This window comes from Salmo trutta, chromosome 38 (genome assembly GCF_901001165.1).
Source record: "Salmo trutta chromosome 38, fSalTru1.1, whole genome shotgun sequence".
NCBI lineage: Eukaryota > Metazoa > Chordata > Actinopteri > Salmoniformes > Salmonidae > Salmo > Salmo trutta.
In genome coordinates, this window is record NC_042994.1 from 14930264 (window position 1) to 14956672 (window position 26409).

The 26409-nt window shown below is 42.1% G+C and overlaps 2 protein-coding genes across 5 annotated transcripts; both read right to left on the reverse strand.

Annotated features, from left to right (window-relative positions):
• Window positions 1-313: 313 nt before the first annotated feature.
• On the reverse strand, window positions 314-23104 carry LOC115178680 (phosphoribosyl pyrophosphate synthase-associated protein 1). 3 transcript variants are annotated; one of them, XM_029739950.1, is made up of 12 exons: window positions 22522-22701; window positions 20420-20463; window positions 16562-16614; window positions 12906-12972; window positions 8539-8711; window positions 4969-5084; window positions 4761-4816; window positions 4476-4630; window positions 3281-3325; window positions 1543-1613; window positions 1132-1278; window positions 314-801 (listed from the first exon to the last, which is right to left on the reverse strand). In XM_029739950.1, the coding sequence occupies exons 1-12, from the start codon at window positions 22549-22551 to the stop codon at window positions 643-645; spliced, it is 1116 nt and encodes a 371-aa protein (XP_029595810.1). In that variant the 5' UTR covers window positions 22552-22701; the 3' UTR covers window positions 314-642. The 3 variants fall into 3 exon arrangements, with proteins under 3 accessions (XP_029595810.1, XP_029595809.1, XP_029595811.1); XM_029739949.1 differs by lacking the exon at window positions 20420-20463 and having other exon boundaries at window positions 22522-23104; XM_029739951.1 differs by lacking the exons at window positions 3281-3325; window positions 20420-20463 and having other exon boundaries at window positions 22522-23102.
• A 224-nt stretch (window positions 23105-23328) lies between these two features.
• Window positions 23329-26409, reverse strand: LOC115178681 (trichohyalin). 2 transcript variants are annotated; one of them, XM_029739953.1, is made up of 4 exons: window positions 26143-26409; window positions 24939-25203; window positions 24641-24843; window positions 23329-24279 (listed from the first exon to the last, which is right to left on the reverse strand). In XM_029739953.1, the coding sequence occupies exons 1-4, from the start codon at window positions 26174-26176 to the stop codon at window positions 23942-23944; spliced, it is 840 nt and encodes a 279-aa protein (XP_029595813.1). In that variant the 5' UTR covers window positions 26177-26409; the 3' UTR covers window positions 23329-23941. The 2 variants fall into 2 exon arrangements, with proteins under 2 accessions (XP_029595813.1, XP_029595812.1); XM_029739952.1 differs by lacking the exon at window positions 26143-26409 and adding an exon at window positions 25577-25790.

Genomic DNA, 26409 nt, shown 5'->3' on the forward strand with positions numbered 1-26409 from the left:
CTTCTTTGATAGCTGATAGACTGAGGTCCTCTGATTTGACTATCATAATTTGCAAAGTGACAGATGAAAACCTATTGTCATGTTTTTTTAGGTGTGCAGAAAACAGACTGTGTGCAAGTGTCTATTCTTGTCCGTCGGTATCTGACTAAAATAGGCCTTGCCACTTGTTACAATACTGTGCTATAGTTCAACGGCTGCGAAGGGCTTTAGGCTATAGGCATCTAACTACAACCTAATTCAGTAACCTTTCAAACAGACTAACCATGTACCAATCTTGCTTCAATGTTGGAGTTCACTTGATCACAAATACATGTTCATCAAAAAGGATTTATTAACCAAATGTTGTGCTGTAAGTAAACACTGAAAAGTTACATACAACACACACTGTAGGATTAAATGAAACTAATCCAAGATATATCAGTGCAGTTTGTTCTTTATAAGAGTCTGTATGGGTGGTGTATTTACCATGCATATAGTATAACACAGTACAGTATTGGACTGAACAGTAGACATTTATTGAGAATGCAAGATATATATTTTTTTACATAGGAAGTCAACTAGAATGAAAAGAAACACGTGCCTATGTAACAGAGTTGAAAATCCTTGGTCTCACGGTGTGAACAACGTATTTGTGCGAGCAGCTCAGTCATCTACTGTGATGTTACGGAACAGGTAGGCCATGGACTCTCCGTTGTGGATGCGTCGGATGGCCTCGGCCAGGATCATACTGACGTCCACTGTCTTGATCTTGGGACACTGGAGCTTCTGGACCTCATGAGGGACTGTATTGGTCACCACCACCTGGGGGGCACAAGGACACAAAATGGAGAGCCAGGTTACAGCAGGACCTGTTTAAGAATGCCCTTTCAATAATTCAGGCCATATTGGAAAATAGTGTATTTGCAGAGTTTGAGTATGCATTGCATATTACTGTATCGGTGTGTGTACTTGTCTTTTTAAGAAAGCATAGATTTGTTTGATTTATCCAGCAAATAGACACTTCTGACCTTGAGCAGCTTCAAGTATGAGAGCAGCACAGACTACTTACAATAATTGTCAGTTGTGTTAGAAAAGAGCCATTTCAGGCTTAATAATAGCCTATGAGAGTACGGCCCATGTCCTTCGTCTTACCTCGTCGATGGCGGATTCCTCTATGAGCCGCGGGGCCTCTGCTGAGAGCAGGCCGTGTGTCGCCATGATGTAGATCTTATAGGCCCCTCTCTCTTTCAGAATCTCAGCCGCCGCCACAAAGTCCTCCACGTCGTCTATGATGTCATCCTGAGAGAGGGAAACGACAAGGACGGAAGGACTTAGAACAAAATGACAGTTATTAGCGTCTAGATAGATAAAAACACTAGTTCTGTATCATACAGTATGTCCAAATACATCTTACATGAGGACTTCCTCAGAACAGTGAGTGTGAAATTTCAGTAGATGATAACACTTTCACTCTCGCTTATTAGCAATAACTTGGACAAAGCAGTTTTTTTTGTCCCATAGGGGTTAAAGTTTAACAGAAATAAGAGACGATAGAATTCTTACAACAATGATAGCGATGCGACCTCCCACATCTCCCACTACAGTAATAGGCGGTTTCTCCTTGGCCATCATTACTGAAAGAGAAAAGGAGAGAGGTTTATTATCACTTTCAAAACAGTGGTGCAGAGGAAAATGAGGGGGGGAAAAATGACATTGAGTAAGGGATCAAGTTCAACACCTGCAAAGACCATGCAAGACAGCTCTACCTCAATGTCCACAGACTGCTACAGAATAATCCTGAAACTCTCATTTTGACAAAGGGACAACTAGGTGAAATGATTTGGGGTAAATATAGGGCAGCTTCAGGCATATTGCAATTATAGCAACACATGGCTTATGAGTATAGAGCTGTCTTCCTTCCCACAAATAAAACATCCGGTTTGGGATTTAGGGATCCACACAGCAACCCCATGCCATGCCAAATCACAACCAACTTCAAACCAGTTTCCTCGTCAGCCCAGAGGCATCCAACCAGATGTCTGCATATTTAAAAACTCAGGTTTGAATCATGAGGCTCTACTTGGAACTCCAAGATGTTGACATTAACAACAAAATTATTTTGTTAAAATAGATTTTTTTAAGGCTTCGGGGAGGGGGGTTGAGTTTTTAAATAAACAACAATCATACCATTGCTGAATCAGCAAGTTAACTCGAAAAATTCTAAACTAGAATTTGATCAAGAAAAAGGATGCAGGGGAACACAACCAAGCTTGCCATCATGCCCTACTCAACCTCTGAGGTGCTTGCAATGTTTCCTTCATCTCCATTGGAGTTATAGAGACATGGTTAAATTGCCCAAACGACATAACATTTATGGGGCAATGATTGGCCCCATAAAACATATGCCAATCACCAACCTGGCAGTGTAATACAGTAGGTGCCCTCCGGTAAGGCATTTGCATTAGCAGCCATTTTGTTGGTTGCTTTGAAGGGGTCAAAAGTGAGATAAATGCTACATTTGAGGCATGTTGAAGGGGATGTTGACAGGCCACATTGTTTCAAACTGGTATTAATTGTAGTGCAACTCCAAAGTATACATGGAAAGAGCCATGTATTTTCCCATGATGCTTGCATGAATGCATCCAGCAGATTCGTATTGCTATCGGTAGGGTGTGAACGTGGTGAATTTATTAGCATTTTGGAAGTTCACAGTTAATTGTGTATTAGACAAAAGGCATGTAATGTCAAAAATGTATCAAGTGAGGAATACCGTACAACGTAAGCTTGGGATTATCTGAGACCGTGACACCAATTTGAGGTGAAGAAATGTGCTGTTTTACATATCTTGTTTCCATAATCATACCAAATTTGGTGACAGCCAACAGTCAGAGGGCAGCACTTAAAATTGATTATATTCCCTTGCCTTCAATTTATTTTATTTTTTTAAATAGTCCCCTATACATCGCTTTAGGAATTTCCGTTGCTCCCACGACTGTCTGGCTTTCATTACCATGACAGCTAGCAGGCTACGTGAAAAGTGAAGAGACTATAATTGTAGGACGATTATCATTTCTACAGTTTAAAAAAATAATAATAAACTCAAACACCACATATGTTTGACGGCCCCGCCCTGGGTCTAAACACTTAACTGAGATCTTCACAAATGGGAATTTAGAAGGTCAGTACTGCTAGAAATGGAAACTCCCTCGGTAGACATCAACATTACATGCAGGTATAAGCGATCAAATAGTATTGCAGGATGGGAGTTAGCAGAAGACAGAGTGGAGCATTACGGTCGTACTTGGGAGCTCTATGCCTGGGAATGAAGGCTGGTGCCTCCCTGTGTCTTCAAAAGATAAATGGTATATGTTAACACTGTCATATACAGAGAATATATAATAGACATACAGACAGACATAGACAGCATACAGACAAACAACTCCAGAACTGAAGACAGGCCTTCTGGTCCTATTTATCCAAGGAATGTAATAAAATAAAGTTTAAAATAAAGAATAACAGGGGGGGGGGGGGGGGCGAAGTCTTATTTTCTGAAAGATTAAAAGGTGTCCCTTTGCTCCGTATCTGAATTTAGCTGCTGTGTTGATAAAGGGAGATCAACCCTGTTCCTGTATAAAGGAGGGGAGAAATGGAGAGAAAATAAATAGTCGCTGTATAAAAGTAGAAAAAAATCAATTTAAAAAAGAGGGTGAGAAGAGAAATCCAGAGGCTGTATGGAGGAGAGGGGGACGAGGGGAAGAGATGCCTGTTATTGCCTGCAGTATTTCACAGGCATCCGCAGTAGTGTCAGGCTGCTGAGAAGGATTGCTTTGTTGCTGAACCAACACATACTACAGCCCTGACTGGCTGAACCACTGCAGTTGTACACCGTCAGCATGAGGACAATGTGTGGAGGTCCTCTTTGCTACCAGTGCCTTTGGGCATTCAGGGCTGGATATTTTTTTTTTTTTTTTTTACAGCATTTCTGTGACAAATGGATTTGTAAAACTAACTTTCTCTGAGCTATGGGTTGTTATTCAGACAGATTACCACTTTTCCAGTCCATAAATGTAAAATCCAGTTTGTTCTCTTTCTGTAAATACTGTTCCATTAGATCTCTGTAAAGCCTCCCTTTAACCCAATGCCATGTTTCAGTGTCTCTACAATAGATAGGATCAGAGTCTGGGTGTACATGCGTTCACAAGTGTATGCATGCTACATGGGAGGCCAATCCCAGTGCCGTCTACTCCCCAAAGGCAGCGGGGGGTTTAAACCCTGCTGTTCAGACTAATTACCTTTCTATGGATTCCTCAGATAGACAGCAGTCAGGGCTCAACTCATCCTGTCACTAGTGGTTACATAAACCAGCACTGTCTGCTGATTAGGCAGATTATATACATGAGAGCAACGCAACAGTGATTTTTGTGTGTTATGGTCAAAGGCAGGGATATTTTCTAGTGTGTGTGTGCACACGCCTGTGCGTGTCAGGCGTATCTTACATGGCAGCTCCAGACCAGGGTGGCCAGAGGTGGTGCGTCCTGAAGACATTGGAGGGGGAGAGTGTCTTCCGTCGGCCATGTCAGACTCTGAACACTGGGCCTCCCCGTGCATCACCGCCAGGCCCAGCCGCAGCCTCTCAGCATAGGATTGAGCTCTGGAAAGAACGCGCACACAAAAATACATACAGAGCAAACAATCACAATTACCCACAAATCTGCAGCCACAAACACTTCACATCATTCACGATCCATCTTGCTGGAAAAAACTCCCAACATTTATGTTACCTTTTGGCCGCCGAAGGAGACTTCGCAACGATAATGGCATTTCTGTAGTCTGGAATCTAGAAACGAATAAATGGTGACAAATAAACATTATCCAACACGATTTCACAGTTCAACACCACATTAAAAACTAAACTTTAGTCAACAAATACATTATATAATGATTGAAATGATACAAGTGACTGGAGGATTCTGGGTAATGTAGTCTTACTTCCTCCTGGATGTACTGTAGCAGGAAGGGCGAGGCACGCAGGTTATCAACAGGGAAACTGAAGAAGCCCTGGATCTCCTTCTGGTGTAGGTCCATTGTGATGATGTGAGTCAGCCCTGGGATAACACCAGTGGGTCAAGCCAGTGGTGTAAAATACTTTAAAGTACTACTTACATAGTTTTTTTCGGTGGCATCTGTACTTTACCATTTGTATTTTTGACAACTTTTACTTCAATACATTCCTAAATAAAATTATATACTTTTTTCCTTCATACATTTTCCCTGACACCCAAAAGTACTCCATACATTTTGAATGCTTAGCAGGACAGGAAAATGGTCCAATTCACGCAAATATCAAGAGAACATCCCTGGTCATCCCTACTGCCTCTGATCTGGCAGACTCACTAAACATAAATGCTTCGCTTGTAAATTATGCCTGCATGTTGTAGTGTGACCCTGGTTATCCTGACAGAAAATAAATTAAAAAGACAATTGTGCCATCTGGTTTGCTTAATATAAGCAATTTGAAATGATTTATACTTTTACTTTCGAAACGTAAGTACATTTTTACAATTACATTTACTTTTGATAGTTACTTTTGAAACGTAAGTACATTTTTACAATTACATTTACTTTTGATAGTTAAGTATATTTAAACCCAAATACTTTGAGTTTTACTCAAGTAGTATTTTACTGGGTGACTTGCAGTTTTACTTGAGTAAAAAAAAAAAAAGGTACAGATACCTTAATAGAAAATGACTCAAGTATGGCAATTTGGTACTTTTTCCGCCACTGGGTCAAGCAACAAAAAACATTCATGGACATTTATCTAGCTAGCTAGTTGTCCTTGGAGATGAACATTGGATTTAACCTGACATGCATATGGTCCTCTTTTTACCTGGTTCTTTGTAGAAGTTTGACCCGGTGTTATACAAAATAGTATTTCTCTACTCTGACGATTAATCCACAGATAAAAAGGAAAGCATAGTTTGTTATCTTTGATTATTCTCTCATTCTTCGTCTATCAAGCACCCTCGTGGGTTTGTATCCTCGTGAAAACCAAACCGAGTTCTATTTTAGCGTTCGGCAACACAGACGCTCGTTGACGCACGCGAGCAATGTGGATAAAATGATTAAATAACATGCATGTGTAAAGAAAAATGTGCAATGCTAGCGCATGCAATGTGCCCACTCTAGTAAGAGTGTTAGCTTTTACAGAGTGATGCAATACGTTTTTCCCTACTAAAATACCATAATATGACCGTTGGCTTTTCTGCTAGCTGTATGTGGTGACAGAGTTGATGGACTTGCAATGGTGTAACGTTACCCAACTCGGTCTCAGAGCATTTCGTATTATTCTGTACGTAAATCGGAAACACTCCATTTAATATATGTTACGTTTCATATGGTATTTATTAATTTGTGTATGTCCATCACCCATTTTGTATGATATGTTATGAATTACAATTTGTATTATATGTCAACAACATAGCTCAAGCAGTAGGAAGCACTCTCATCCATTTGTATACAGATACAGTCTTATACTCAGCTGGCCCCTCCCCGGATTTTGTGTTAAACGCTCAACAAAGCTTTCTCAGTGTCCAACAAGCGTTCTCTATCCTTAACCTTGTTCTGACCACCTCCAAAACAAAGGTCATGTGGTTTGGTAAGAAGAATGCCCCTCTCCCCACAGGTGTGATTACTACCTCTGAGGGTTTAGAGCTTGAGGTAGTCACCTCATACAAGTACTAAGGAGTATGGCTAGATGGTACACTGTCCTCTCAGCACATATCAAAGCTGCAGGCTAAAGTTCAATCTAGACTTGGTTTCCTCTATCGTAATTGCTCCTCTTTCACCCCAGCTGCCAAACTAACCCTGATTGAGATGACCATCCTACCCATGCTAGAGTAAGGAGACATAATTTATAGATCGGCAGGTAAGGGTGCTCTCGAGCGGCTTGATGTTCTTTACCATTCTGCCATCAGATTTGCCACCAACGCTCCTTATAGGACACATCACTGCACTCTATACTCCTCTGTAAACTGGCCATCTCTGTAAACCCGTCGTAAGACGCACTGGTCGATGCTTATTTATAAAACCCTCTCAGGCCTCACTCCACCCTATCTGAGATGCCTAGCGCACCCCTCAACCTCCACATACAAAACCTGTTCTGCTGGTCGCTCCTCTTTTCAGTTCGCTGCAGCTAGCAACTGGAACGAGGTGCAAAAAAAACACTCAAACTGGACCGCTTTATCTCCATCTTCATTCAAAGATGGAATCGTGGACACTCTTACTGACAGTTGTGACTGCTTCACGTGTATTGTTGTCTCTGCCCTTTGTGCTGTTGCCTGTGCCCAACGTTTGTACCATGCTTCGTGTTGCTACAATGTTGTGTTACTGCCATGCTATGTTGTCGTCTTAGGTCTCTCTTTGTGTAGTGTTCTCTCGTCGTGATATTTTCTCCTATATTTTTATTTTATTTTTTAATCCCAGCCCCCGTAGGCGGCCTTTTGGTAGGGCGTCATAGTAAATAAGAATTTGTTCTTAACTGACTTGCCTAGTTAAATAAAAGGTTGAATAAAAATAAATTACAAATTTGCAAAACGTACAATATGTTCTGAATTTCCAAAACGTGCTATATGTTACAAATTTGCAAAACATATGATACGGTTAAGGTTAGCTAAAAGGGTTAAGGTTAGGGGAAGGGTTAGCTAACATGCTAAGTAGCTGAAAAGTAGTAAGTGGTTGAAAAGTTGCTAAAACGCTGAAGTTGTCTGTGATGACATTTGAACTCACAACCTTTCGGTTGCTAGACGTTCGCCTTATAAGCCCACCCACCAGACTTCAATGTTTGCCTTAGACCATTGTGTCTTATGTAACCATACGTTACATATCATACAATTTGAGTGTCCGGGATTTACATTTCCTGTTACGTCTAGTAGATCATCAAGGACAACAACCACCTGAGCCACTGCCTGTTCACCCCGCTATCATCCAGAAAGCGAGGTCAGTACAGGTGCATCAAAGCTGGGGCCGAGAGACTGAAAAACAGCTTCCATCTCAAGGCCATCAGACTACTAAATAGCCATCACTAGCACATTAGACTGCTGCCCTATATAGACTTGAAATCATCACTGGCCACTAATAATGGAACACTAGTCACTTTATAATGTTTACATATTTTGCATTACTCATCTCATATGTATATACACTGTATCTTAGTCTGTCGCTCTGACATTGCCCGTCCATATATTTACAGATTCTTAATTCCATTCCTTTACTTAGATGTGTGTATTGTGTGTTTTGTTGTGAAATTGTTAGATATACTTGAGATATTACTGCACTGTTGGCGCAACAATTTGATACCAGGCTGCGTTACCTACCAGTATGTGGTAAAAACATGTTTTTTGTTTTTTTTAATAACTTACGTGTACAACTTATCTTAGCAGTGTTGTAACCATCTTCCTACAACATTGTAACCTACTATGCAAAAAAAAAAAAAAGATAATTCTTGGTATCACAACAACGAGAAAGCCACATGAAGCATACAGTAGCCATATAGTATCATACCGGCTTTAGCGAGCATGGAGGCCAGCAGCTTGCAGACAATGGAGCCCCTCTTCCTCATCTTGCACTGCTTGCTGTAAGGGAAGTAGGGGATGACCCCAATGATGTTCTTGGCACAGTTAGTCTTGAGAGCGTAGGCCATGACCAGCAGCTCCATGATGGCCGTGTTCACGTCTCTGGGTAGGACAAAATAACCATTCAAGAGACAATGGAGACAGAAATAGGATAATGTAATAAGATAAGCAAGAGTGAGATACAGAGTAGTTATTTCAGTAAACTGTTGAATAAAACTGCCTGTTGTGTTGTCATGGTTTTAATTTGCATGTCGTAGTAACTGACGGGGTATAAAATTCAAGATGTCGGCACGTCTCAAGACCACATTAGCCCACTGAGAGCGTTCGCTCTCTGAGTTAACACTCGTCTTTGAACAAACACATTCACTACACATTTAAGTGAGTGAGTCTATGACTCTAGTCAGTATCCTACAATGTTAACTTACTTGACTACGTGCCCATTGTCCTGGCACTAATCGCCACATTGTAAGACAAGACGTTGAGCGCCACACTAATAGTCGTTCCCTAAAACCTGAAGTATAACCTTGAAAGCTATGGGGCATTTATAAATGATTAAGCCTCAAGATCGTATCGAAGAATGACTCCCTTGTTGTATGGGATTCAGCCAGTTCATGAGAGAAGCAGAGGCAAACTTTCTTGGGGACTTGATGCACTTTTATTAACACTATAATTAGTAATCAAAGATAACGTCTTATTACTTAACTAATAGAAAGAGTGCAATAAGGTAGTGCCAGAGTATATTTGGCCTAGGCAGCCTCCTGAAACAGCAGAGCCAACCACAATCATTAAAGGGCAACTCAACCCCCAATTTCACCCTTTGCATGTTCTAAAATTGCATTCAGGCTAGAAGTTGTAGGTGGAAGGAATTGGTAAACATAGTTGTACCTGATCCCAACACTTTCTCACTAAAGCATAATCTGACAATTCTGTGCATTGTGAGCAAATACATCTCTAGACAGTTAGCGCACAGTGGTTAGTCACCAAGTTCCTAGCATCTATTGCCACTTGAGGTTTAAGATCAAATCCCCCTTAGGGTGCAAAAAACATTTTAAATGTGGACTCACATTTATTGCGGTATTGTGTTGAGGGGAAAAAATGCAATCGTCAATTTGAAAATTAAGATTAGGGGCTCAATTCAATCCAACCTGTATTGCATTATTTACGCAGTAGCTCTTTTTCCAACGGTCAAATTAACTCAGATTGGTCTTGGGTACCAGGGCCGGCTCGCTCATTACATTTACATTTTAGTCATTTAGCAGACGCTCTTATCCAGAGCGACTTACAGTAGTGAATGCATACATTTCATACCTTATTTTTTTTTCTCCGTACTGGTCCCCCGTGGGAATCGAACCCACAACCCTGGCGTCGCAAACACCATGCTCTACCAACTGAGCCACACGGGACCAAAGGTAGGATTAGGCATCCACCTATGGTGGCAGATTGACTAGGGCGCCATTTTCTGAGCTAAACTGACCAAGACTCACCTCCAACCTCACATAATTAATTCTGCCCAAAAACAATGACAATTTCTCTCAACCTGTGGCATATGGGCTTTTAATGTTTTTTTTTTAAATTTCACCTTTATTTAACCAGGTAGGCTAGTTGAGAACAAGTTCTCATTTACAACTGCGACCTGGCCAAGATAAAGCAAAGCAGTTCGACACATTCAGAGTTACACATGGAATAAAAAAAAACATAGTAGAAAAAGTCTATATACAGTGTGTGCAAATGAGGTAAGGGAGGTAAGGCAATAAAATAGGCCATAGTGGCGAGGTAATTACGATATAGCAATTAAACACGAGTGATTGATGTGCAGAAAATGAATGTGCAAGTAGAGATACTTGGGTGCAAAGGAGTAAAATAAATACAGTACGGGGATGAGGTAGTTGGACGGGCTATTTACAGATGGGCTACGTACAGGTGCAATGATCTGTGAGCTGCTCTGACAGCTGGTGCTTGACGTTAGTGAGGGAGATATGAGTCTCCAGCTTAAGGTGAGTGCTGATGCTGCCCTATGATAAGCATTGCAAACTTCGTCAAAGGCAGGGCCGCAAAATATTTAACTTATCCATTCCAAGTGCGCCTCTCCAGAGTGCAGTTGGAGAGACGCGTCGCTACGGCGTTCCAACATACCATAATTTTTTTTTACATAAATCGTGTAGCATATGGTAGAAAGAGTATGTCGCCTTTTCTGTAGCCAAAAGGCTGGAGATAAAATGTATAACAACGTAATGAGACGAACAACTTTTACATCATGCAGGTTTCTCCAATCAAATTGCCAAACCTAAATGGCGTCCAATCAAATAAAGAATGCGCTGACATATTAACAAACATCCTAAAAACAGGATAAGTCAAAGTAAAATAGACAATATGGAATGGACAATCATGCTACTCACTGTTCAGGACTTTCATCCCGTGTGCTAAATTTCATGTGTATTCCTACATGTTTTTTTTTACTGATATTAGCAAAAAAATGTATTCTGCACTTCCCACTGTGTAAACACATTGCAAATAGGCTCAGGATAATGCCTACTGATACAATTGGATTGCTGATAGTCAGAGCTTAAAAAGCAGGAATCAGGACTAATAAAGCCAATGCAACAGCCTGTTTTACAAAATATGGGCCTACACCCCAAGGATGGGCATTCATAAAATTCCATTGTGGGCAGACATGGTTGACTACACTCCATTAAGCACCGACACCTTTTTTTCCCCAGTCATCTTTGTGTTTTACATAGGGTAGTCCTACCACATAGATGGCATTCCTAAAATTTTATTTTAGACAACACTGTAGGCCAGGGATGGGCTACTCCAGTCCTCTAGGGCCTGACTCGTGTCACACTTTTGCCCCAGATAACAAATCTGACACCAATAATCAACAAATGATCATCTACAGTTTAGAATGGAATTAGTGTCAGCAGCTGTGTTGACCAGAGATGTGGAACAAGTTTGACACCTCTCCCGACCCCAAGGACTGGAGTTGACCATCCCTGCTGTAGGCTATATCTCAGTAAGAACGGACCGATACTGACGCATTTTGGACGTATTTTTTGTCCGGTCTGGACCAGCCTTTATTTGCAACAAACAGACTATGAATAACATCTTGTCAACTTTCATTCAGAACTGAAAACGAATCTAACTTCAATGTCTGGAAAAAAATACTTTAGACGTCTTTCCAACATCATTTTGCTTACTGGGACTATTGTTGAAGGGGCGTCCATTTTTGTTGTCTCGCCTAGGGGTGCAGAAGGGCCAGGACCAGCCCTGTAGGAACTCTATAAAACCCTACAACTACTACCAGGAATAAATATTGTAAATTAAGGACTTGAAATAAAAAGTGTCTGCCCCATGTGGGATTAGAAATCACAACCATTGAACTATGAGCCACCAATTAGTCATAGCAGTTGGGAAACCATTGTCACCCATTTCTCGTTATGATGGATATAGCTACGAATATGAACGTAAAATTCACATAGCCTACATGTTTTTATTCTTCATAAAAGCACATAAGTGTATGAAACGGTAAGCAAAAACATTTATCATATGCGGAAATGTGCCTTACTGCCTTTTGAATTTTGTGTAACGTCAGTAGTCTAGTCAAGGAAGTCTCATGCAAAATATACTGGCACACTCCACTTACCAAGACCATTACCAAATAAGGCGTGCGGTCACCTGCTTTTATATAGTGAGCCTCGAGGTTGTACCACCTAGCACATCTAGAAGGGAGTGTATTTCATACCAAACCCCTCCCTTGAGATGAAGAGGCACCTTCAAGGTGCCTTCTTTACATTATGATTTCAATGGTTGAGTTTAACTGTTGGGGACAAAAAGAGCTAGATTTACTACTAAAATACCTAAATATATCACCTTTGCAACAAACTGTCAAAATTAAGACCAGAATTGATGTGTTTCACTATAAATAAGCCTAAAACATCTGGTTTTCGATTAAAAATAAATTAAATAAAGATCAGGAAAGTTACTCGTTACAGGTCAGTGCCCCCTAGTTGGCTGTTAATATTGCAATCCCAATAATTTAACAGGCAGCTCCTGCCAACCAATGAATGACATAACCACTGGATGAAAATATGTTTGTGGAGGACAGACAACCATGGGGGGGGGTCATTCTGACTGGTCAGCGATGAATCAACAATGTCTGCCTAATTTCACAAGGGAATACATTTACTTTTAGTTTCTAATGATCAATTTGGTTCTGTGGTGATACTGCATATCCAACCAACTAGAAAATACACACTCAATTCAGACGGTGTAGAAGACATGACACCCGGATCCTCTCACCTTGGAATGGTCTGAATGATAAAGATGTCTTGACCACGAACAGACTCTTTCACATCCACCCTGGTTTCTGTAAATACATTTTAAAAAGAGCAGCAAATCAGTTCCAAGAGCAAGTAACCCCAGATACAGTATGCGGACCATCATCTACAGTGCATTCGGAAGGTATTCAGACCCCTTACATTTTTTCACGTTACAGCCTTGTTCGAAAACGTTTTCAATAAAAATGTTACTTCAATCTACACACAATACCCCATAATGATAAAGCAAAAACAGTTTGAAAAAATTGCACAATTACATAAAAATAAAAACTGAAATACCTTATTTACATAAGTATCAAGACCCTTTGCTATGAGACTCGAAATTGAGCTCAGGTGCATCCTGTTCCCATTGATCATCCTTGAGATGTTTCTCAAACATGATTGAAGTCGACCTGTGTTAAATTCAAATGTTTGGGCATGATTTGGAAACACACACACACACGTCTATATATAATGTCCCACAGTTGACAGTCCATGTCAGAGCAAAAACCAAGCCATGCGGTCAAAGGAATTGTCCGTAGAGCTCAGAGACAGGATTGTGTCGAGGCACAGATCAGGGGAAGGGTACCAAAACATTTCTGCAGCATTGAAGGTCTCCAAGAACACAGTAGCCTCCATTCTTAAATGGAAGAAGTTTGGAACCACCAAGACTCTTCCTAGAGCTGGACACCCGGCCAAACTGAGCAATCAGGGGAGAAGGGCCTTGGTCAGGGAGGTGACCAGGAACCTGATGGTCACTGACAGAGCTCCAGAGTTCCTCTGTGGAGATTGTCCTCCTTCTGGAAGGTTCTCCCATCTCCGCAGCACTCCAACAATCACGCCTTTATGGTAGTGGCCAGACGGAAGACACTCAGTAAAAAGACACATTGACAGCCTGCTTGGAGTTTGCCAATGGCCACCAAAAGACTCAGACTAAACAAAAGACTGAAACAAGATTCTCTGATGTGATGAAACCAAGATTGATCTCTTTGGCCAGAATGCCAAGCGTCTCATCTGGAGGAAACCTGGCACCATCCCTACGTGAAGCATGGTGGTGGCAGCATCATACTGTGGGGATGTTTTTCAGAGGCAGGGACTAGGAGACTAGTCAGGATTGAGGGAAAGATGAACGGACCAAAGTAGAGAAAGATCCTCGTTGAAAACCTGCTCCAGAGTGCTCAGGACCTTAAGGCCATCAACCCTAAGCACACAGCCAAGACAACGCAGGAGTGGCTTTGGGACAAGTCTCTAAATGTCCTAGAGGGGCCCAGCCAAAGCCCGGACTTAAGCGCGATCGACGCTCCCCATCCAACCTGACAGAGCTTGAGAGGCTCTGCAGAGAAAAATGGAAGAAACTCCCCATATACAGGTGTGCCAAGCCAAGAAGACTTGAGGCTGTAGTTGCTGCCAAAGGTGCTTCAAAAGTATTGAGTAAAGGGTCTGAATACTTATATAAATGTGATCAGTTTATTTTTAATACATTAGCAAAATTGTCTAAACCTCTTTTTGCTTTGTCATTATGTGGTATTGTGTGTAAATTGAAAGAAAACAATTTAATCAGTTTTAGAATAGGGCTGTAACGTAACAAAATGTGGAAAGTGTCAAGGGGTCTGAATACTTTCCGAATGCACTGTATACCAGGGATATTTAGCTCTTACACTACGAGGTCCAGAGCCTGCTGGTATTCTGTTCTACCTGATAATTGCACACCTGGTATCCCAGGTCTAAATCTGTCCCTGATTAAATGGGAACAATGAAAAGATGCAGTGGAACTGGCTTTGAGATCCAGATATGAGTTTGAGGGATCTATACTATAGTAGGCCTGTAGATTTTATATACACTTACTGTACAAAACATCAAAGGACATCTGCTCTTTCCATGACAGACTGACCAGACGAAAGCTACAATCCCTTATTGATGTCACTTGTTAAATCCTCTTCAATCAGTGTAGATGAAGGGAAGGAGACAAGGCTTAAAAATCATTTTTTACCTAAGACAATTGAGACATGGATTGTGTATGTGCGCCATTCAGAGGGAGCCTTTGAACAGGGTATGGTAGCAGGTGCCAGGTGCACCGGTTTGTGTCAAGAATTACAACGTTGCTGGGTTTTTCACACTCAACAGTTTGCCCATGTGTGTCAAGACTGGTCCACCACCCAAAGGACATCCAGCCAACTTGACATGTTTGGGAAGCATTGGAATCAACATGGGCCAGCATCCCTGTGGAATGCTTTCGACCCCTTGTAGAGTCCCTGCCCGACGAATTGAGGCTGTTCTGAGGGCAAAAGTGTGGGGGGGTGCAACTCAATATGTGACTCGTTTCAGGAAAACTCCTGTCGCGTGTCACTACTTGACGAGGTATTTGAACGTAAACATTTTTTAAATAAAAAATGCTTTTGGAATGTGTACTCAAGTGCCTTAATAAAATTGTATGCCATCTGTATATATGAATAAAATAGTTAAATTACGAGCCTAGTTGGTTTAGCCACAGAAAAAAAAACAGGAACCTTTCCGCTAGCCATGATTGGCTGAGATAATAGATGGGCTGGATATGCCGATTGGATTGGTCTGCCATGTAGCACGCTTCTTTCTATAGCGTGAACTGCTCAGTATGTGTAGGTAATCCTTTCGAACGCTGCTTTTTTGAACGATATCACAAAGAACTGCAAAAGTGTTGCTAATGCTCTCCACTTTCGTGAGGACAGAGTTTTGAAATTGGTGGAATGCCCAGTGGAAGCAGAGTATGACAGCTAAGGAGATGGAGAAAATTCTGCCGTTTAATTGCAAATATGCGGAAGGAGTCAAAAAGAGAACACAGAAGGCTGTTGTATAAAACACCTGTCTCCGGATTACATCTTCAAACTAAGGGAAACCATGGCATCGGTGAGGGAGAAGCATTAACTCTTTAGGGATAGGGGGCAGCATTGGGAAGTTTGGATGAAAAGCGTGCCCAGAGTAAACTGCCTGTTACTCAGGCCCAGAAGCAAGAATATGCATATAATTAGTAGATTTGGATAGAAAACACATAAGTTTCCAAAACTGTTAAAATAATGTCTGTGTATAACAGAACTCATATAGCAGGCGAAAACCTGAGAAAAATCCAACCAGGAAGTGGAATTGAGGTTTGTAGTTTTTAACCTCTTGCGTATATCCTACCACTGGGGGCGCCACAGTGTCACTGCAACAACTGTATACAGACATGTCAATAGACATAGTATAAACCATTAGTCTTGAAATCTTTGGTTGTTTAGTTCACTACCGTACTCACTCGGTTTAGCACATGTAAATCCTTAAAGAGATGGGTGGGGCTAAGCCTTAAGAGGGTGTGAACAATACTGAATGGGTGTAGACAAAGATCTCTAATAGGTGTAACAAAACATTCAAGGGCCATTTTATCAAAAGTGGGGTTACAAGTTTTTCAAGGCAGAAGTACTTTCCCAATTGTTCCTCAACTGTAGTGTATGATATCACATTTTCCAACTCTGAGTCTCTACTTTTATCCAATGTAAAAAAAAAAAAACACAATTTTGCCACAAGACTGAATCGAGCTGGTCGTTCACATATTAGGAAGGTGTCCTTAATGTTTTGTACACTCAGTGTATACTGTATGAAGCTGAAAGGTATAACCTGGCATCTCACCTCTGTTTGACTCTTGGTAAACAACTGACTTTCCCAAGTCTACGCCAAGCCGTCTGCAAGGAGAGAAGAAAGGTGTTAAAACGCATAACTAAAATCGTCCACACACAGGAGGAATGCCCGCCTTTTGAGTAACTGGCCCAACTGTCAATCATTATTATTCTTGTGGGTGCTTATATTTGTCCTATTTCATATACAGTTGAAGTCGGAAGTTTACACACACACTTAGGTTGGAGTATTAAAACTGATTTTTCAACCACTCCACAAATTTCTTATTAACAAACTATAGTTTTGGCAAGTCGGTTAGGACTTTTGAACTCTAAAGCGGTGGTGCAAAGACATTTGTTTATTATAGATGAAATGTTTATGAATACCTGTCATTAAAATTACTTAGTAATTTGTGGAATATTAGGTTTCTACATTGTGTAGAATGTAAATGTAATGCATCTCAATAGAAACACAACGTTCTATTGAGATGCATTACATTTAAAAAATTGTCCACTCTCTAAAAATGTCAGGTGCAAGAGATGTCATTCCTTCTTTGCTATGATCATTGATATCCTGAAGAAGCTATCCCTTTCCTTTCTTTGCCTGAAAATGTTTGGATATACTGGTGAAGTTACATTGTTAGCTAGCTAGTCAATGAAGTAACATGACTGAAAAATGTGTAAAATGGTGAGTAGTTTTAGTAGGCCCACAACCTGATTTATGAATTTAAAATGGGGTCCCGGTAATCCGCAATAGGAAGATAATGTTGCACCAGTGTGGTGAGAGAACTCGAGCCGTTGGAACACAACTACATGAGTGCTCATTTCAAAGAGCGCTCCATAAGCGAAGCCCAGGTGGGCAGAGCTAGGCATGTTGCACTTGGATATGTTTTAATATGGGAAGAATAGCCTCATTTTACAATGGGTCAGTTTGGTTCTGTGTAGCCTAGTTATGCTAATATACACTATATATATACACACACACCAAAGTGTGTACACCCCTTCAAATTACTGGATTTGGCTATTTCCGACATACCCGAGGCTGACCGGTGTATAAAATCAAGCATAAATCCATGCAATCTCCATAGACAAACATTGGCAGTAGAACAGCCTTACTGAAGAGCTCAGTGACTTTCAACAAGGCACTGTCATAGGATGCCACCTTTCCAAGAAGTGATTTGATTTATTTCAGCTTTTATTTCTTTCATCACATTCCCAGTGGGTCAGAAGTTTACATACACTCAATTAGTATTTGGTAGCATTGCCTTTAAAATTGTTTAACTTAGGTCAAACGTTTCCGGTAGCCTTCCACAAGCTTCCCACAATTAGTTGGGTGCATTTTGGCCCATTCCTACTGACAGAGCTGGTGTAACTGAGTCAGGTTTGTAGGCCTCCTTGCTCACACATGCTTTTTCAGTTCTGCCCACAAATGTTCTATAGGATTGAGGCCAGGGCTTTGTGATGGCCACTCCAATACCTTGACTTTGCTGTCCTTAAGCCCTTTTGCCACAACTTTGGAATTATAATTGGGGTCATTGTCCATTTGGAAGACCCATTTTCGACCAAGCTTTAACTTCCTGACTGATGTCTTGAGATGTTGCTTCAATATATCTACATAATTTTCTTCCCTCATGATGCCATCTATTTTGTGAAGTGCACCAGTCCCTCCTGCAGCAAAGCACCCCCACAACATGATGCTGCAACCCCCGTGCTTCACGGTTGAGATGATGTTCTTCGGCTTGCAAGCCTCCCCCTTTTTCCTCCAAACGTAACGATGTTCATTATGGCCGAACAGTTCTATTTTTGTTTCATCAGACCAGAAGACATTTCTCCAGAAAGTACGATCTTTGTCCCAATGTGCAGTTGCAAACCGTAGTGTGGCATTTTTATGGCGGTTTTAGAACAGAGGCTTCTTCCTTGCTGAGCGGCCTTTCAGGTTATGTAGATATAAGACTTGTTTTACTGTGGATATAGATACTTTTGTACCCATTTCCTCCAGCATCTTCACAAGGTCCTTTGCAGTTGTTCTGGAATTGATTTGCACTTTTCGCACCAAAGTACATTAATCTCTAGGAGACAGAACACGTCTCCTTCCTGAGCGGTATGACGGCTGCGTGGTCCCATGGTGTTATACTTGCGTACTATTGTTTGTACAGATGGCAAAATTGTGAGTGAGCCCACTCCCTTGGCTGAGAAGTAACCTCACACATGAATGGTCTCAGGATGCTTTACTGTTGGCATGACACAGGGAGGCAGTCATTGTAAATAAGAATTTGTTAACGGACTTGCCTAGTTAGAGAAAAATAAAGGACTTGTCTCCAGTACCTTACTTTTATTCCGGTAAAAAACATTTAACAGCGCATAAATGGGGCTCCCGAGTGGCGCAGTGGTCTAAGGCACTGCATCTCAGTGCTAGAGGCGTCACTACAGACACCCTGGTTCGAATCCACAACTGCCCGTGATTGGGAGTCCCATAGGGCGGCGCACAATTGGCCCAGCGTCGTCCGGGTTTGGCTGTAGGCAGTGATTGTGAATAAGAATTTGTTCTTAACCTCTCTAGGGGAGGTGGGACGAAATCGTCCCACACTATTCAACAGCCAGTGAAAAATCAGAGCGCCAAATTTAAAACCACAAAATGTCATAATTGAAAGTTCTCAAACATAGGACTATTTTACACCATATTACAGATACACTTCTCCTGAATCGAACCACGTTGTCCGATTTCCAAAAGGCTTTACAGCGAAAGCAAGACATTAGAATTTGTTAGGATAGTACATAGACACAAAAAAACACAGCCATTTCCAAGCAACTAGCATGCATCACAAATACCCAAAACACAGCTAAATGCAGCACTAACCTTACATGATCTTCATCAGATGACACTCCTAGGACATTATGTTACACAATACATGCATGTTTTGTTCAATCAAGTTCATATTTATATCAAAAAACAGCTTTTTACATTAGCATGTGATGTTCAGAACTAGCATACCCACCGAAAACTTCCGGTGAATTTACTAAATTACTCATGATAAACGTTGACAAAATACATAATTATTTTAAGAATTATAGATACAGAACTCCTTTATGCAATCGCTATGTCCGATTTTAAAATAACTTTTCGGCGAAAGCACATTTTGCAATATTCTGAGTACATAGCTCGGCCATCACGGCTAGCTATTTTGACATCCGCCAACATCGGGGTCACCTAAACTCAGAATTACTATTAGAAAAATTGGATTACCTTTGCTGTTCTTTGTCAGAATGCACTCCCAGGACTTCTACTTCAACAACAAATGTTATTTTGGTTCCAAATAATTCATAGTTATATCCAAATACCTCCGTTTTGTTCGTGCGTTCAGGTCACTATCCGAAGGGTAACGCGCGAGCGCATTTCGTGACAAAATTTCAAAATATTCCATTACCGTACTTAGAAGCATGTCAAACGCTGTTTAAAATCAATTTTTATGCTACTTTTCTCGTAAAATAGCGATAATATTCCAACCGGGCAACGTTGTATTCATTCAAAGACTGAAAGAAAAAAATGGAGAAGTCTTGTGAACGCGAATCTCCAGTCTCACTGTCCCCAGGCTGACCACTTACAAACTCTGCTGCTGTACTTTGCACAAAGACAGCAGACACCCCATTCCACTTTCTGGTACGTTTTTTTATCCGGCTGTGAAAATACTGCCCCCTATACCACAACAGGTTAACTGACTTGCCTAGTTAAATAAAATAAAAATAGATAACAATAACCTAGCAAATTACATAGATTGTCACTCAACTAATAAAGCCTAATATCATGCAAGCTATTTTAGAATTTGAATGCTGAAAGTGCCATGCAGATGAGCAAGATCCCGAACAGCCCGCCTACCTTGCGTTGGTCAGCGTGTGAAGCTGGGCACAGTACGAGATTGACTAGGATAAATAAAATAAGGGTTAAAAAAAAATATTGCCTGAGATTTCTCAGCATGCAAAATGACTTGTAGCTCAATGACTGTCAACACAGTTACATGCAGTTCGACACTGAAGAAGAGGACTCATCAGTTGCAGAGTATGTAAGCGGGGCTGGAGCGAGATTGCCAAAGGCTGGAGCGTTGGCTTTCTCGCCCACTCCAATTTCGCTCCAGCAGTGCTCACTTCACAAGCTCAGGGCATGCCCGGCCCAGCATGCATTTGTAGCCTACTGGTGTGCTGCTACAGCCCCTTGCTTTCGCTACTGTCATGAGTTTGCTAAATATTTTCATAAAGAAACAGATAAAACACAGGGGCAAAATCAAGATGACTTACAAAGACGAGGACCAAGAGTAAGAGAGTGATGTAGTGTCCACAACTAAAGAATCATTGTGGAATCTGAAAAGATAAGTATTCCAAAAGCATGATGTGTACTTACTACATGCACATGCTAAAAGAAAGGAATGAGGTGGATAGATAAGTGTCATTGTTACAAAGTATTTCTAAACTAAAAATCTGATCTTAAAAACTTTGTTCAGTTGTTCTATTATCTATACAATAGGCCAGAATTGATTTTGGCCCAATAGGCCTGGCATATTCCCACTTTCAAGGAGCTTTCCATTTTGATTGGGTTATTAAAAATCTTTAGGCCAACCTATAGAAAAAGAAAACAACTATGCATCTCTGCCCAGCCTGGCAAGAGTGGCCAAAAGGGTGTTTAGCATCCACAGTGGCTCCACTGCTAGCCTGCTTTCCAGGCACCTTCGCATGAGCCTAATGCCAAAGAATGGCCAAACGACTGTTTCTAAAAACTATGTAGCCTATTTAAAGTGATGAGCGCTTCTTACATTCACCCCCCCCGGTATCCAATTGGTAGTTAGCCTTGTCTCATCGCTGCAACACCCTGTATGGACTTGGGAGAGGCAAAGGTCGAGAGCAGTACGTCCTCCAAAACCCAACCAAGCTGCAATGCTTCTTGACACAATGCCCGCTTAACCAGGAAGCCAGCCACACCAATGTGTCGGAGGAAACACCGTACACCTGGCGACCTTGTCAGCGTGCATGCGCACACGACCTGCCGCAGGAGTTGCTAGAGCGCGATGGGACAAGGACATCCCTACAGGCCAAACCCTCCCCTAACCCAGAAGACGCTGGGCCAATTGTGCGCTGCCCAATGGGTAACCCGGTCGCGACCGGCTGCAACAGAGCCTGGACTCGAATCAGGATCTCAAGTGACACAGATAGTACTGCAATGCAGTGCCTTAGACCACTGCGCCACTCGGGAGGCCAGAAAGAATGCAATTTAATGAATTTTCTGACCGATGCATGTTACATTTGGATCGGTTTGAACCGGAAAAACGGGTCAGTGTCTCGGGCACCAACTGTAACTGCCCCTATGCTTGAAATACTGTTTGCCTGGAATGGGCCCTGTTTGTTAGCCCAGTTTGCTTGAAGTCTCTTAGCAAAGTTATGTGCGAGGTCATTCTCTCTCATCCTTGCACTTTTGAGTGACAGATCCTCTGGAGTCTAGCGACGTAAAAGTAGGCTTAATAGGCTGCTTTTACGCAGACAGATCAATTCAGATATTTTTCCAATACTTTTTTATTTTTTTTAAGGCGTGGGGCAGTCCTGTCGTTTACTTATTTTATTGTATAGGAGAGAGGAAAGTTACGAGTTTTTGCTGAAAGAGCACTGGGCCGGATTCATGTTCTCTAGAAGCAGCGCCCTATACCGCTAGACCAGTGGTTCCCAGGGGTACTAGGCCTATCCACAGGGGGTACTTGAGAAGAATCATGAGACCATAGGCCCACTGGTAAAATGCACACGAGGGGGTACTTCAGGGGTACTCCGGCAGAGCAAAATTCAGTTAGTGGAACAGTAACCGAAAAAGTTTGGGAACTACTGCGCTAGGCCACCACTAATTTGTCTTTTGAGTACTTTCAAATACAGTTGAAGAGCGGAAAAAAAAGTAATTTGAGGACCGTTGCAAGGGATTCATTTGAATGCGCAGCATATACTTACTCCGTGATCTTCTTGGCGAGCTCGGTGCATGCGGTGGTCGAGTTAGCAGAGAAGACACGGTACCCACTTTTTGAGATATTCATTGTTGAGTGACTATAGGAAAGCTTTGAAGTTCGAGAATGACAGACGAGACTTATGAGGCCTTATAAAAGTCAATGGCAACGTATTTTGCCTACTCACATTGACAATATCGACTCCTTTTATAAATTCAGGATTTAAGAACACGGAAATACGTCGAATGAGTGCGGAATGTTACAAAATCTCAAAGCATAAACGCCGAACTGCATGTAGCTAACCTACATAACTGGCGTAAGTAAACAAGTCTACTTATCGATCGCAGTATGACTGGTCTAACAAACTAGAAAACGGAGTTGTTCCACATCCGCACATAGATCTGTAGGCTACTCTACGAAAAACGCCCTCCACCTAATTCTTCAATTGGAAAAATATTTTGCAATAAAAGTACACTGCAGCAGACTCGTGTAATCTCAAAAAGTGTATACAATGTTGCTTCTAGCGTAGCTAATGTAAACTTTGTAGCAATGAGGTCGAGTCAAAGAAAATAATACGAGTAATTTCATTGGGTAGCCAACGATTAACATATTGGCAGTATAATAATCCAATGTGATTGCTGCTTTGGAACTGAGGGCGGTTTGTGCGGATTTTCAACCACTCAGAGCACTTCAATCATGCGCGAGGTCAAAGAGTAACCTTACGTAGCAGGCGTAAAGAGACGTTCAAGTAATTAGTTATTATGAAGAAGAAACATGTAGGTAACATATTCTGTTTTAAATGATGAAAGAGTGGTATTTCATGTATAATTTAATATAATATAAATACAATTAAAATAAATGTCACACAACTTTGTCATATTTCCTAGAAATCTAACTAGCCTAATTAAACTTTTCTTCACTCTTTCCTCAATTGACAAATACAGTTTCAAAATTGATTGCAGCCATCCCATATCATTAGTAGGTTACGTAAAGTACTTTCTTGAATTTTCAGCAGGAACAGCTTCATAATAATGACCACAACGTCAGAATTGACTAAAGAGTTAATTGACATTGGGAGGCAATTTTGTCTTTTCACTATAAAAATTACATTTGATGAACAGCTTGTTATTCTATACCCACACTATTAATAAGATAACGTGTGGGTGTGTACAGTGTGAGGATGTGCTACCTATTTTTTGTCAGTGTCCTTGTGGAACACAGTCATCCAGCTTAGCTCAATGCTAGGCATGGTTCTCCACACTTGGATATGGGTGTCACAGCAGATTCCTTCACTAAGGCCATTGGCGTAGAACAACGGGCAGAGGGTGGGATCCAGAGGTAGTACCACCCTCCCAACGTCTTAATGTTATATCCACACCATACACCTAGGGTTCCTTCAGCCCCTCACCTGCCCCCCACCAATCCTCTCATCCTTTGAGCACCTTCTCCTTTAGCAGGTCCAATATGACCTGTCTTTCCTGGCTCTCCAGCTCGAACCTCCTCTCCCTCTCCTTCCTCTCCGCCCCCAGCCTCTCTCTCTCCAGAGTGATCTTACTCCTCTGGATCTCTAGCTCCTCCCTCCTCAGCAATAGCTCCTCCTCCCGCAGTCGCTGTTCCGCCTCCGAGCGCTTCTCCAGGAAGCTGAGGATCTCTGAGTAGGTCTGGCAGCAGCATTGGCAAGGCTGCTTGGCCATGGGCGCCGCCGAGACTAGCGAGAGCTCCGCCAGGTCCTCCTGCTGCTCCTCGGGCTCTGGGGTCGTGGGGACTGTAGGGGGCAGGGAGGGAAGATAGTCGGTGATGGGGAGGATAAAGTCTCAAAAGGTCAATGTTTTTTGGTTATCATTTCTTTGATCTGTAGTCACTCAAACATTTTTGCTGAGGAGCAAACATGTCACTGTGTGTCTCTTGAGTAACAGCACACACAGAGACAACTGTTTTAGGCGGGGCAAGGGCAGGGCATTCTAAGCAATTGCTGGGGAACCACTGGTTTGGTCACAGTTGTGCTATAATAACAGTAATCTCTTCAGGTGTGTGTCCTATTTCCTTCCTCCCTTTGGATATGATCACAGATCTAAAAGTTATTCTCTCACCTCACAGATCTAAACAGACTTGGATGGGGTTCTTACCTTTGGGATGTCCTGTTTGTGTGGAGATAATGATGGGTTTGTCCTGCTCTGGTAGACTAGCCAGCTCTTCCAAGGCTCGTTTCCTGAGTTCCTCATCCTGGTACTTACTCTCCCCGCTGGCCAGAAGACCCTTCTCTGCCTCCAGCTCCAAAACCTCGTGGAGTAGGTCTTCTTTTTGGGCATACAGCCTCTCTGTCCCAAACCTGAACACATACAAGGTTGGGTATCAGCTTCTAATACATTTCTCCTATTAAGCGTATGTATGTCTAATGTCAACTTCTGGCCAGTCTTGACCAACCTGCGTAGGCTGGGGAAGTCCTGCTTCTTGTAGTAGTCCAGCAGTAGCATGGTCCTCTCCCTGCAACGCCGGGAGTCCACCTCGAAGCTCTCGTCCTGCAGGGCAGCAGTGATGATCTCCCCGACACGGGCCCAGATACGACCCGACTCCTTGGAACAGAACGGGTTCTGAGCAATGACCTCACGGAGCAGCAGGATGTCGTGGCGGGCGGAGAATCGCACCTGTCGCTTGCGGGGAGTGGTGGAGGGGCCGGCGAGGGAGAAACCTAGGGAGAGGAAGGGGGACGGAAAAAGTGAGAGGCAATATCTAAGTCGTAGACTATTGGTATAGAATCCTCAGATATGACCCTTGCCAAGAGGTCTGGGCCTTAGTGCACTAAAACTGTAACACTGGTTCAAGCCTCACTGACTGTTCCTCCTCAATTGCTACTTCAGAAAGTAGATAGACAATCCAGTAACACTGGTTCAAGCCTCACTGACTGTTCCTCCTCAATTGCTACTTCAGAAAGTAGATAGACAATCCAGATGGTAAGGAAATAACTCGAAGTTCAACATGATGTTTCATAGGAGGGAGCTGCAAGATAAACTACTGGGCTGAATATAAGGGGGTTCACATTGGTGAATGTTAGTGAAACATACCTTGGTTGTAGTCATTTTGGAAACCGTTTCCGTTTAAGAAGGAAACGTAAAGAAAACGGGTGAGACCCTTTTTGAATTTGTCCAAGAGAAACTCTCGGTTGCGTTTTCCGTTTGAAGTAAACGGTTGTGGAACAGGGCGAAACGATTTGTAACAGATTAAGCTAATGATTACAACCCTGGCAAAGTATTTAATCATAAACGTAATTTAACTGTGAACGGCCTGTAGGCTATTTGTTGGCAATTGGGGATCAGCTGTCATACAAAGCAAAGCCGATATTATCACTTTCACTGTCAAAGCAAAGCCGAAGCCCCCTATTTGCCTGGTGATGTAGGCTAGTTGCTAAAACGCTTTGCCATCCCAGGCACAAGTGCAAGCAACACGGCACGTCTACCTATGCAGAGGCAACGCAGTTAGAAAAGTAAAAGTATAAATGTTGCATTGTTTATTATGGGCCAGCGCGCGCACAGGAAAATCACACGAGCCGCATAAAATGACAAATGCTGGTTATGGATTTATGAACAATAAAATATGTAATGTCAGACGTAGCAGTTTATGTCGGGCTCACCACCGTTATTTGCCATCTCCACCACACGTTCCATATCTGCATGTATCCGGGATCAGCTGATACACACAAAATGTTGAGGTCACAGTACACGTCCACTCACCAGTACAGGTTCCATTCTGACGTGTAACTCAACTTCTCTGGAAATCTGGCAAAACTGGCGAGACGGAAATTGTGCAGGACCGCGGAGTGTCCACACGATGGGGTCAAAATACCGCGCGTAAAGTTTCTGGTGTATTCTGACAAGTAAAGTCAATTCCATCATCACAG

Coding starts and splice junctions, on each gene's coding strand:
- LOC115178681 (XM_029739952.1), bottom strand. CDS start 25,772: ATGATTAAATACTTTGCCAGGGTTGTAATCATTAGCTTAATCTGTTAC. Junction 25,204..25,576: donor CCAAAATGACTACAACCAAG/GTATGTTTCACT, acceptor TCCTCTCCCTAG/GTTTCTCCCTCGCCGGCCCC. Junction 24,844..24,938: donor GACTTCCCCAGCCTACGCAG/GTTGGTCAAGAC, acceptor GTATGTGTTCAG/GTTTGGGACAGAGAGGCTGT.
- LOC115178680 (XM_029739949.1), bottom strand. CDS start 22,604: ATGAATATCTCAAAAAGTGGGTACCGTGTCTTCTCTGCTAACTCGACC. Junction 5,085..8,538: donor CTCCATGCTCGCTAAAGCCG/GTATGATACTAT, acceptor GTGTTATCCCAG/GGCTGACTCACATCATCACA. Junction 1,279..1,542: donor GTCGCATCGCTATCATTGTT/GTAAGAATTCTA, acceptor TCCCTCTCTCAG/GATGACATCATAGACGACGT.